General features: G+C 42.3%; 1 protein-coding gene across 6 annotated transcripts in view; it reads right to left on the bottom strand.

Annotated features, from left to right (window-relative positions):
• Positions 1 to 1,207: 1,207 nt before the first annotated feature.
• Positions 1,208 to 13,500, bottom strand: part of bsna (bassoon presynaptic cytomatrix protein a) — a 72,136-nt gene continuing 59,843 nt past the window's right edge. For 4 of the 6 annotated variants that reach the window (XR_002167389.1, XR_002167392.1, XR_002167390.1 and 1 more), the window contains 7 exons: positions 12,393 to 12,896; positions 11,527 to 11,852; positions 10,193 to 10,280; positions 8,966 to 9,097; positions 8,783 to 8,838; positions 7,241 to 7,367; positions 1,208 to 5,287 (listed from right to left, as the gene is read on the bottom strand). Coding sequence is in view for 1 of the 6 variants with exons in the window: in XM_019863125.1 (XP_019718684.1) it covers positions 8,798 to 8,838; positions 8,966 to 9,097; positions 10,193 to 10,280; positions 11,527 to 11,852; positions 12,393 to 12,896 (1,091 nt within the window). In the remaining 5 variants the exon portion in view is untranslated. Of the gene's footprint in view, positions 5,288 to 7,240; positions 7,368 to 8,782; positions 8,839 to 8,965; positions 9,098 to 10,192; positions 10,281 to 11,526; positions 11,853 to 12,392; positions 12,960 to 13,500 lie in introns of all 6 variants that reach the window. The other 2 variants (XR_002167391.1, XM_019863125.1) reach the window with 2 other exon arrangements.

Below are 13,500 nucleotides of genomic sequence, written 5' to 3'. Positions count from 1 at the left end.
CTCCCCCTGAAAGGGTTAAAACTACAATGCATGCACAATAAAATGTCCACAGCAGTTTTGTATGTATTTTGTATTTTATTTTTTTTTTCCTGATTGAAATTTATTTTAAGGTCATAATTTGTCATTCATCACATTACATGGCATGATGCACCAGGTCTACTACACCCATTTACAGGAGGAACACACGGAAACATACACAAGGTTTTACAATGGGGAAAACGGGAAGTTTAGCTCATTGCACTTACAACAGTGAACGTTGTTGTTATTGTTAGGCTCTTTTTTTTTTTTTACCATATCCAGCTTCATCATTTTTTTAAATATGATTTTTACACTTAATGTCCATTTCCCCCTCCAAATGTCATCTGCTTTCCCCCAAATTTACATGGATGCCAGAAAAAGTAAACCCACCTTCTGTTTTGAACGGCATCTCATCTTACAAACACCACATTTAAAGAAACTCTACACGGACCAATATGTTATCAGATTCCAAGTTTTTTTTTTTCTTCCAAATGATCATAAAGCAGTCGCCACGAGCCAGCCACGCACATAATGCAACGGGTTGTCCTTAAGCGATTGAACTGATCTTCAGCTCTGTTGCACTTGTTTTGATACATGCTTAAAGCACACGTTTGGCTATAAGGAGGCTCAGGCTTGCATACGCTCCAGCTTGTGCTTGCCATGTGGTGTGCAAAAGGCCCCCCACCATCACCACCCACTCATGCCTGCTTCTGTTATCATTGCTGACATTTGCATGTTGGAAAAAAAAACATGTCATGAACTGCCATGATTGTGTAAAGTGGACCGGCTCTCATCCGCTATTTACACTGAGAACAAACGCCAAAAAAATGCCAGCTCGTGTGGTGGAGTGTCGACGAGGCTCAAAAAGTCAAGGGAAGGGGTTGGGTGGACTCTTTTCTCTGGGGTCAATTCATGCATGCCATTTCACTCATGATTCTTTACATGGACAAACAAACAAAAAAAACACTCCCATCCGATTTCATAGCTTGTCTTAGTTTTTTTCTCTTTCCGACTCCTGCTCACCTAAAACATCTCTTCATAAATATCTGTATTTATAATATGCCTTCTATTTTAAGATCTTTCCCTTTGTCATGCTGCCCTATGTACTACTGTAAAAACGTTTTGACCGCATACACAGACAAAAATAAAAAATATATATATCTGAGCGACATTTCGAACACCTGCATTATTTTCACGGCTGCAAACATATCGGTAAACATTGTTAAATGCAGACCTTGGGTCTTTTTCGTAGCTGTAAAATCATGAAAACAAATGTTATTTAAAAAAAATTGAATAATGTAAACTTCATTTTAAAAATGCATTTTAAACAAAACTGGTCAGTTATTGCTGAGGCTACCCAGAGACAGTATTAAAAATGAAAGAAAGAAGGTGTTAGTGACAGCTCACGACTTCAAAGTGTAATAAACACTCCAAACCGTCTTCTGTTCTATTTTGCGCATAAAGCAGAGTTGACCTGATCTTGGGAGATTTTTGGATCCTTTTCATGTCCAAAGGAAATTGAATGTCAAAAATGTGAATCATCCGCAAAATACGTGTTATTGTTGTCTACTTTTGTGCTTCAAACATGCCGCGGACTGGCGATTTTCATTCTCAAGTTGAGTTATATTACGTTCCTAGAATTAGACAAGACACCTACAGAGTGCAGATAGAGAGCACAACTGCTTCAATGGCTTTCTTCGATGACTAGTATTACACTGTTAAGAATAAAAGCCCTTGCTGCAATGCATATTTAAGTCACCTTGAGTGGCTGATTTGTGACAAGCAAACGTGAAGTCTCAACGCTGGCAAAGTTAGGAACGATTGATTCTTTAGAAGCCACGAGACGATCCTGTTGAGAAGGTGAGTCAATATGACGACTTTTGATACGACAAAACTGAACGGAGTCAGTATAACCACGATTCTCACGCTGCAATTTGAACATTGAAAGTTTTGCCTCCACCCAGCTCGATATGAAATAATACTTTCAACACTGTCACATTGTTTTTGAACATTAGGCTTCGACGTCCTCCTTTCTGAAACCTCCCAACCGTCCAACGTCCCCTTCCATTACCGTAAAATAAATTCTGAAATAAATAATCCTCCTTCATATTTCACAAAATATAGACTTCTTTAAAATGACGTATTTTTACTCTAAAGAAAAATAGCAATTGTCTCGTCTTTCCCTTGCCCCCCCTCACGTTCTCGACAGTATACATTTCAAACTCCTGTTACGTCACCGCTCCAAGTGACACATTGTGAAGTTAACATGTTTTGGTCGGTGAAAACATGTACTGTACAAAATTGCCAGTTGAGTTCATTTAACTCGATACCAAACAATGTTTATTAGGATTATTAAGGAACATTGTCACTGCTCCCGAGAAACAACGTAACAAGAGGGTGAATGTAATCGTTGCTTTTAAATCATGGAAAACCCCTCTGCTCTTCCTTTGATCCGATTATTTGTACCCCTCGCGTAGTTTATTTCTTTTGTCATCAGAAAAGAAGCAAAATGCGACGAACCTTTTTTTTCACCGTATGAGCAGCCGTGGATGACGTAGCGCATTTGGGAATAAACGGACATCTGTATAGAATCTCTCTCAATATATATGAATTTCTTGATGCATCTCTGGAGAACACCTCTCAACGTTTCTGCTGATGACTGCGTGTTCTGCTGTCAGCTTTGCCTTTCTTGCTTCTCTTTTTTGTTCTTCCTACTTCAACCCAACAAGCTACCTGTTCTGGAAAACATATCTCAGCCAAGTTAACCAAGACTGAAAGCAACGTCACCAGTAACGAGTGACATCGGGGATCTGCTGCTAATGCCTGGGGGCATGTGTTCTGCTTATCTCGCTCTCATTTTTTTCTCCTCACTTATTTGAACTCTCCTGTTACATTTAACTTCACAAACGTTTTGTATTCTCGGGGCCAATTTAATCACAGAGCACTTGAATTTTTACCCATACAATATATCTTAAATATATCTTACAGGAGAACCCCTCCCTCCAAATAAAAGATTAGTTTGGAAAAAAAAAATAAATTCATAAGTGAAACTATTACAATGAATGAGAAACTTCAACGTAATTAAACGTTGCATGGGGTTAAATTGACGCCCGCCACCCCCCAAAAAAAGATTATGAGGGTTAAGAGCTCCCTTAAATACCACAAAACTCAGCCTAGCTGATCACACTGTCAATGAAATAAACATCTTTACTATTATTCAATGACAGTGGCAAAACCCGAGCGTTTGGCGACAATGGTGTTTTGTTTTATTTGTATTCCCCTACTATTCTCACTTCTATTTGTACAGTTACCAAATGGGATTTATTGCATAGAACGATTGGAGATGAAAGGTCGCCTTTCTTTTTAGCCCCGTACCATACCTGTGGCGAGTGAACAGTTTTTCTTTTTATGTTCCTCATCGGCGGACATATACGAACAGAACTGCCACACTCACGCACATACATACAAATTTTAGGAACAGAACAATATAGAGGTGACTTTGAGATTTGTCTTTTTTTTTTTTTGTGGCTATTTTGTATCAACGCCGGGCAGCATGCGAAGGTCCCCGGCGAGCATTCACGCGGACAATATACAACACAAGTTTCGATTTCTGCTCATCACGTTTGGCCTCAACAGTACGTTTGTTGTTGCTGTCGTGTGGCGTACAAGCAAAGCACAGATCCCACAATGCACTGCAGGAGCATCACCAGCAGGAGGGAGGGTACTGACCTGAGTAGTTTCCATAACAACTGAGATAGGTTGTAGGTCAGGGTGTGATAGAAAAAAAAAAAGCGATTTTTGGTTCCTTTTTTCCCCCCCTCTTTTGACACTATTTTCAAATGTGCTTTCATGTGCGCCGTGCACATTCGACTTGAGTGAAGACACATGCTGATCAAGTGCGAGGTCTGAACTCGGGAGGAAGTGGCAGTGCGGGGCAAGGTTGGTCCATAGTGACCCCGAAAGCCATCGCAGGATGCCAAGTCTGGTGTCTACTTCTTCAATGCTTCTCTGTTGGCCTGCGGTGCTCTTGGCCATATTGATGACTCGTGGCTAGAGATGTCCCACCGTGATTGGTAGCAGGTTGTTAGACCGTATTAGTGAGCCACAACCGGAGGACACCATTGAGAGGTTGAGGTTAAGGGATGGGGGCCGGGGAGGGGGGTGTTAAGTTTCCTCATATGCTGATTGCTGAGCGCCAAATCACTGATAATTTAGAGGCAACACGTTTCTACTTTTTCAAATGACACACCGTTGTGCTCTTGACCATCTCGGCTCCCTTAATTCTATTGCTTTGCTCTCGTTCAGAATTCCACGACTGTGAACAGGAAAAAAAAAAAAAAAAAATCAAAGGAGCTTGGCAACCAAAGTGACACAAATAGAAAAAAAAGGCGATGATTACAAAAATAGAAATGAATCCCATTGCTAGCGGACAGAAATACGAAAATGACGTGTGTTCTTGGATGTCCTAAAAAAATAGTCCGCTTTCACGTGAAAATAACGTATAAATAAATAATTAAGGCTGTGCTGGCAACGGAACAAAATAACAACGCAAACATGGGAAACGTAGAACAACACCGACAGAAAATGTCGTACTGGCTGAAAACCAAGCGGCTTCCCTCTGAATACAAATTTTTGCATTTTTTTTTTTTTTAAAGTATCCCATCATTTCCATTTCGTTCCTGTTTGTGTAGTTGAGCTCGGATGCATTTTGCCAGTGTCTTTATGGCCTCCGTTCAATGATGACCAACAGTGTAAAGGTCTTGGATATAAAGTTCCATGCATTCCAAATTCTCCCTCTCGCCCCCTCCACTATACACTTCTTGAAAGACAAATTGAGGAGAATAGAGGGGGGTTGGGGATTACAAAACAGAATTGGACGAAGCGCGGAAGAGGAGTCATAATCTGGAATGTAGATCGAAAGAGAACGTCGCCGTTGACATTCGTCATTGATGCGTTTCTCTGAACTGGGCACGTGAAGAAACAAAGAGGTGGTCGGTACCAGAAAAACCTGCGCTGCACTTTTTTCGACGTCCCTTTTTCTTCCTAATTCTTCAGATGAGAGGAAGAGGAAGAGGAGCGAAACTGCTTTGTTGGATGAGAACCAAGCATGCCAAAGTCCCCCCAGTGGCACACGATGAAGTCGTCTGCATACGTTGCATCATTCATCTTTTCCCAGTCATGCTTGCGGATGCGCCGGATCCACATGATTGACTGGTTGTACATGAGTCACGGTGACCTTTTGGATTGAAGATTCGACCCCTGGAATGATCTGTGGAAAAGCAGAAGTCATTTTAGGCAAAGGGCAGCGCGGTGGAGAGCATTTGCTCCTCACAGTTCTGAGCTTCAGGGTGTTCGATTCTCAGCTTCGGGCCTTCATGTGTGGAATTTGTATGTTCCCCGCCGTGTTTGGGTGGGTTTTTGTCGGGTACTCTGGCTTCCTCCTGAATTCCAAAAACCTGCATGTTCGGTTCATTGTAGACGAAACTGTTCAAAAAGCATGAATGGTTTGTTTGTTATATGCCCTGTGATTGGCTGGTGACCAGTCAGCTGGAAATTATTTGGAAATCATTTCTTTCTTGGAGAATTTACTGCTAGGAGTTTTTGTACTTTTCATTTGGAATGTCATGAAATGTGTTACTGTATACACCAAAGATCAGCAGTTTTGTTTTCTTTATCAACCATATGTGAACCTAACCCTGATCTTAAAACCAAAGTACTGTAGGTAGTGTGCTGAGATATTTTTTTTTTTTTGGTGCTCTGGAAAGACATTTTTCTTCTCTAACATCGTCATTATCATTACATTTTTGCATTGATGGACCGGGGAAAAAAAATTCAATTCTCCTATGTTAAGCCTTCTTGACGGTGCTATTTTCATGAAAGTGGACGTAAAAAGTCTCCACACCTACGTTCAAATGCAGATCCTTCCAAAACTGGCGAACAGCCTACTAGAACTTCTGAACTTTACTTGGGGTTACGCAGAGGCACCTGCGTAACCCCATCAACTTAATTGAATGTTTCCCGCAGTAGCGCGAGGCAAAACTCACACTCAACTTCACACACAGTAACTTCTCCAGGTTACAATTTCTCACACAATCAAGGGAGGTGCAGCACAAGCGCCACATTAACCCTTTCATGCAGCAATAATGAAAACCTGTAACCTCATAACATGATAAACCGTCCACTGTAGTAACCGCTGTCCTTTGAAAGGATTGAACATCTGCCTTTCCAAAGATAAGAATGCTCCGTTTTGATTGACAATGAAGTGAATATTCAACAATACATTCAATATTGCGCACGTTATGGAGTTTATGTTGCCACATGAGAGGGTTCAAAAACATTAGAAACAACTCCCAGGATGATCCCAACAGGAAGGGATGTGGGGGTCAAACATGCACTCATTGCTAATACGGCTATGCTAATTTAAGCATTTTTTTTTAATGCTTTAAAGAAAATAGTTCTGTTTTTACAGGATAATAGATTAGGATAGTTTAAGGCCGCCTCTCTTTGTTGCACACCAGGAATAGCTCTCATCATTGAAAAAATCTAAAAATAAGCTTGGATTCTGTTTTTAACTCGAAAAGGCACTAACGAATGTCCAAAGGCATCACATTTCAAACAAGCGTGGCTCAAAGTGAACCGGTGGGAGCGACTTCATTTAAAGTGGACATGCTCTAGTAAATGTATTTATTTGTGTAAAAATCTCTGGAGTTCCTGCTCATGCATTAAGTGGGGAATTTGAACAATGATGTAAATCTTTTTTTGGGGCTGTCTACTTTGGAAAATGTAAACAAGTGCCCCAACATCAAATTTTTCCGGCCGTGTTTTGGCATCTCGCATGGGCGAATAGCCACCATTGTTTGGCAACAGCCAAATTCTGTGAATAGCTTTAAATAGACAAGTGGTGACATCAACTCAGCACCATTCATTTGCAGTTTCACTCATAATTAAAGGGGGGCATGGCGGAGAAACTTGTGTACGCATGCCTCAAAACAACTCCAAATTAATATTATTATTATGTTTTTTTTGTTTTTTTTACAACAATGCCAATTTTCTACTCGTGCAGTGTAATAATCAACAACGTAATTGAATTTTGATGAATTGCACATCCTTATTAGGGAATTTGTATAAAGACAACGAGGAATGGCTTTAAAACTCGTGTCCTCTTCAAATTTACTTTCGGCAAAAAGCCTGGATCCAGCTTCGACAAAGTCAAAGTACTCACTTGCATGCTTGAGGCTGCACTTTGCTCGCTCCTTCTCTTTCTCTCTCTCATGGAATGAAAAACAAGAGGAATGTTGTTGCAGGTTTGTCTGGTACGAGGTCTCATGGCTTTGAGATTTTACATAGTCCTGCAAAGGCACAAATGTCAATTGTTACACTTTCTCTCGTTCGATTTTGTTCGCCTAAGTATCGGTGGTTGGTATCGGCAGCCTCCATGAGTACCAATACCGTAAAATAAGACTGTGATCGGCAAATCTCGACAAGTGTTCTTCTATATCATTCCTAGGAAATCACAATGTGCCATCCGGAGTAAACTATTTTTGGAGTAGGCCTTGCTCCACCTGTCCGGGCCTTCCTGGTGCCTGCGGGGATGCGGATCAGGATGTGCAAACTGATATACAAAGAAGCAACATGTGATTTTTAAAAAGAACAAATGGGCCATGACTAAAAGAGATCCAAATAATTCAAGCTTGACTGCGGAGCCTCGGGGGGGGGATGTTGCCTCTCCGCTCTGCACCCTGCGCCCCCTCCTGACAGTTCATGTTTAATTAAGACAATTAAAGTGGTACCTTGAATTTGAGAAAGCCGTCAGTGCACTTCAGGATCCCGCCCAGACCAGAATAAAAGGAAGAATTCTACGCATGCGCGTCTTTTTGTTTTATCCTTCGGCTTTTAGTGACAGTATAGAAAGCGTTTTCCGCAAACGTGAGGCACTATGACACAGGAGAACAAACGCGCGCTAGAGCCACAATAAGACAGCGCTCACATACTCCGTTGGGAGAACACCGTCTGAACTGTCTGATTATCCTCTGCTGCCTACAAGAGGAAACCATCCACACGACACTGCGGCGTTCTGACAACACCCCACAAGACCTCCAGCCAGCGGAACTGTATTTTTTTTTTTTTTAAGCTACTGATGTCCAATTTTGGGTTCTTGGTACACATTTCAGACTTGTGCCATTGCACGTACCTTGTGATCATGTTAAGAAGTATGTTAAAGCGTCATTTTTGTCATTTTAATCGTGTCTCATTTGCTCGAGCACGTTTAAAACGTAAAAAAAAAAAAAAAATTCATGTTATTGTATTATTTTATTCTTCAATAAATAAAAACTTCTAACCACAAACACGCACATGAAAGTAGCAAAAATTGGTACCGTTAAGTACTTAATATCGATTCTGGGGTATCGTTAATCAAAACTGAACCGGCTCCAATATGAAAGGCGCCCATCCCTAATTATTTGTAATAAATAAATCATAATTTTGGGAGCAATTTAGTGAAATTGGATCCTCTCCTCGGGCATACGAGCTTTCACAACACACTGATGTGCTGTGAGCCAGTGGTTGGGAATTCATTATTTAGATTAGTGTAGTAATACTGCATGTGGATGAGTTTACAGTATTTATTTATTTATTTATTTATTTCAATCTGCAGAAGAAAAACAACACTCCGAAAAAAGAAACAGGATTGAAAGAGTAGCTTGCAATTACAGAGTTAAAAAAAAAAGGGCACGTGGAAGTAAATTAGCAAAACAAAAATACACACCTTATATTTAGCACTTTAGAAGAAAGAGGTGAACTTCTTGCCAAAGCCGGATATAGCTGGGAAGAATAAAAGACAATTATAAGTGAAAGTGATGATTCAAGAAACATTTGAAGAATACTTGGCGATGAAATCAAATCAAATGTTGATGAGCGTGCGCTCATGCAATGAGTTGTTGAGGTTTACCTTCTCCGAGTTTGCCAGCCTGCTCGGCAGCTCCTCCTGGCAGAATTTTGGACAACATGCTGTCTCCCTCCATACCCGGCTGCCCCGCTGCCGCACTGCCTATGCCTCCGGGTCTTGGAGCAGCTTTGGAACCTACCGGAAGATGATGATGATTGATAAGGTGAGGAAGAAAGGAACCGATGGATGATGTTGAAAATCGAATGTGTCTTTAACTTCTTGTTACGCTTGGGTATGGCTTTATGCCGCCTTGACCCAATGTACAGGTCTGGTCAATTTCACCACATGAGCCACGCCGGTTTGATCCTACCGACCACTCATCTGAAGTTGTTCAATTTAGAATTCAACAAGCAGCAAAGGATCGATTATCGGACATCTGTGAAAGATTATCCCGAGCGATTATCCTGTGGTGTTGGGTGTGTAAGTGATTTCTTTGATTCATGATCAACTCGAAAAACATTCTGAGTGACAGTATTTTCCATTGCAAATCCTGATGTGTGCGTGGTCAACAAAGCGACTCCGTGATTTTAACGTCAAACAGAACAATTAGGAATCGACGCAAATAGAGGAGGTGAGTGTTTGTATGACACGTCTTGTTACGTCATCCACCATAATAAAAATGGAATGGAAAAGAGTTTGCAGCCATCATGAATTTATGCGGTTGGCCTTTCTATTTCTTTTTCTTCTACTTTTGCTTTGCGTTTGTAGTTGCTCGTAGCCTGGATGCCCCTTGTGGCATCCGGGTACTCGCCCAGGTCAGTCGTGGTACGATGACAGACGTCTGGTTTGGGGAAGGAGACTCATTCCCATCAAATTCGTTTTGTGTGTCTGGTGTGTTGTGCACCACACACAGAAAGAGCAATACGCATCATTCTCGTCACGTGTGGGGTCTCTCACATTTCAAAAATCATTGAAGGTGTTCAAAATTGGGATCGGCGAGTTGTACTGTTTTCATGTTTGACTTTACAGCGGTGAACTTCTTTTTCAAATTTCACTTGATAAATTCTGACCATGACCATCTCTGTGTAGTTTATGAAGGCGGCCGTTTGTAAATGAAACAGAATATTTCTTTGGCGGTGATTTGCCATGGTGAGATTTGCTTCCAAGTCAGAGGGAAACCGGCTTCCCAGAATTACGTACATTCCACAGTACACCATACGTAATAACAGAAAACTAACATTAATGACACAAATCATATCAAAGATGTGGATCTGGATGTGTGTACATCACCTATGCCCGTGAGTGGCGGTTGAGCTCCTTTTGAGGCCATGACGGGGGCCGCCTTTGCCCCGATGGCCGTCACTGGAGGTGTCTCAATCTGCAGAGAGAGAACGAGAGAAAGAGCTCCTCACTTAGCAACGTTGCTGAATATAGCAGAGGACAAATACCGTCTGCCACCTGGACCCACGTCCTATCTGAATTGTACACCCACAGGAAGTGAAAATGGAAGCTGTTAACAGCTCTTTGATCATACCTCCAGAGGAAAACTCGAATGGCGTTGTTTGAGTCAAGTTCTTCCACATCAAACTCATCCAAGCATGCGCTCACTTTGTGCACCGGGGAGAGAATGGGAAAGACCTCGCCCATATGGAAGCATACAGTCGTTCAAAATGACTACGTGGGGTACATACAGTAAGTGATTTGTGACTGCTTTTGATGATTTAATTGATTTCAAGGGTGTCAAGACTTAGTGCAGCTCCCACATGCACCATGCTGGCAGAGAGCAACCAGGTTCAATTTTATCGACGTCTCAAAACACAGGCCAACGGAGCAGAGAGATAAAGAACCAAAGAGGAGAGATGCAAATGCAAACAAAGATGACACAAAAGACCCCGCAGGGAGCCAGAAGGAAGGTGACAGTCAAAGCTGCTTCATTGCTCTTGTGTTGTGACAGCTCACAAAAGCAAATGGAAGGTGAAGTCAAAGCAGGAAAATGTCTGCTGAGTCATGAGCACAGTTTTGTGTTGTGCATTGTCACATTTTCCAGGCTGCTCTGACACAGCAGTTAAACACGGCCCTTCTAATATCCTATTTCACTGAACTCAACAAAAACTACACATACTTTACAATAGTGACTATACTGGGGAGACAGTAGCTCATACTCTGAAAACTTTGAAAACGGAGAATCCTGATTTAAATTCCGGATATAAAATATAAAAAGTGCAACTACTTGTTGGCGAGATGCTAAATTGCTTCCTGGTTCCTGTCAGTCAAGGTGCCCTTGAGCAAGGCATCATCCTCAGCCCCCCAGAGTACCGTATTCTCCGCACTATAAGACACTTCGGAGTATAAGGCGCACCTTCAATGAATGGCTTATTTTAAAACAGTTTTCATATTTAAGGCGCACCACATTATAACGCACCATAGAATAGAAGCGACAATAGTGGCTGCGGTTACGTTATGCATCCACTAGATGGAGCTAAGCTAAATGGAATACAATTCCCAAATTTATATATACATCTATATAATACAGGGGCATATAATGCATGTAAAAATGAGTTTAAAAGAGTATTGTTTAGTGAAAGCAACCAATGAAAATGTAGCTGTTGACTTCCTGTACTCACCATGGGGGCAGTTGTTGTTCCCGTGGGACCTGTCTGCCTGGCTTGTCCCATAGCTCCACCCGCTGCTCCTATTTGCCCGGGTTTGGCCTGGCCCTGCCCCACCCCCATGCTTTGTCCTTGGGCTGGGGGCTGTGGCTGAGCACCGGTGGTTGTTGGGGGCCCTTGGTGCCCCGGCCTTGCCGTTGAAGTCTGGGCTTGCTGTTGGAGCTGCGTCCTCTGTCCTGCGACACCATCGTTTTGGGAAACCTGACCAACCTGTCGCCCGGATCCTGTAGGACCACCTGTAGGGCCCTGTCCCCTTGAAGAAGAGCCAGACCTGGAAGTACCTAAACGTTTTGTTTGGGGGGAAAAAAAAGACCTGATAAGCCTCATGTTTGATTTTAATCTATATGTTTCACTGAAGACGATCGTAAACAACTGCAACGATTACAAGAGGGAGAGAAATTATATCAAAAATGAGAATGAGCAAAAATCGGAGATTTAATGAACACATGACTAAGAACGCAGCCTCAGTGTTGCCCTCAGGGAAAATATTCCTGCAAGAGGTTACGATTTCATTAAAAACTGCTGATCCCCATGGGGACATCGATTGTAAAACAGTACCAAACTGCAACTGAAAAAAGATATTAAACAGTTTTGCCTGATATTAAAAAAAAATCATTAGCAATGAAAGGATCTCAGTTCCAACAAGATTTCATAACATGCAAATTCCACACTGCCGGTCCAAGCCTTGATTGGAACCCAGAACCTTTTTGAGACATACATGAGACATGTAAGTGACCCTGAAAAAAATATTTTTAGTTCCAATTATTTTACAAAACTTTTCAAAGACTATTAGTAAAAGGTACAATATTCCCCCCGTGTACCTGTTGGCTGGCCTTGCATGTCGACTTGTTGTTGAGACTTGCTGCGTGATGAGCGATGCGGATCCCCTTGCCTAGAAGATCTCTGACTGTGATGGTGGCCGGACGGATCCCGAGAGTAGTCCGACGAGTGGTAGGCTCCCGACCTAGAATCACCACGTCTTCCTGATGATGAAGACCGCCCTGAAGGATCGTGCCGCACGGACGGGTCTTTTGGGTGTCCCTTAGATGACCGAGAAGATCTTGGTTCATCTGAATGACGTGAAGAGGATGAGTGCCGACTTGAGCTGCCATGATGTCGGTGGTCGCGGGTGGACGAAGAGTGTCGTCCTCCATGGCCGTACTCATCCTGAGGCCACAGGTCCTCCTCAGGCGGCTCATCATAGTCGTGATAGGTGTGTTTGACACCATGACGACTCCTTCCCGATGCGTGGCTGCTGCCGTAATGTCGAGAACTGGAACGTGGCTTCTCAAACCAGTCTGTCTCTTCCTGGCCCAGATGGTAGGCTTTGGAAACCGAAAGCAGATCACAGTCAATCTCCATGTCGTTCGGAGACAGCGGCATGCAGGCTGAGAAAAAGAAGGAAGACCACCCACATGCCAAAGAAAAGTATAAGAAGAAGAAGACACAGTAAATCAAAATACTACATTTATACCCATGCAGAGTACAATTTACTTCACTTTCACAGTACAAGACTGTAACTACAGTAGATAAAATAAACACTGCAAAAATGTCCACCGTGAAAACGTTACCTTTTCATTTTCAAGGATAAGCCAATCATGTTGGGTAAAAATGGTACGGCGAGTCCTAAGTATGAAAAATCTACCGGTGGTTGAGTTTGTCCATCCAAAATGATAATAAGACTATTTTGCAGTGCAACCAGAATTCAGAAATGAAAACATGTATAAAATATCAATGCAAAAGACAGACACAAGATTACGATAAATCCCTGTAAAACAATTTGCATTGGTGACGTGCAAAGAAGACCTTCCAAGGGAATCAGAGTGGTGCGAACGAAGAAAACGACCACGCCGGAGAACCATGCGTGTACTGGACAAACAGATGACCAGACGGACAGGCGGAGGGACGGACAGGCAGGCAGACAGACAG

Source organism: Hippocampus comes, unplaced genomic scaffold, assembly GCF_001891065.2.
Source record: "Hippocampus comes isolate QL1 unplaced genomic scaffold, H_comes_QL1_v1.1 scaffold1, whole genome shotgun sequence".
NCBI lineage: Eukaryota > Metazoa > Chordata > Actinopteri > Syngnathiformes > Syngnathidae > Hippocampus > Hippocampus comes.
The sequence above is the reverse complement of the archived record's forward strand: the minus strand, read 5'-3'. Positions and strand labels throughout refer to the sequence as shown.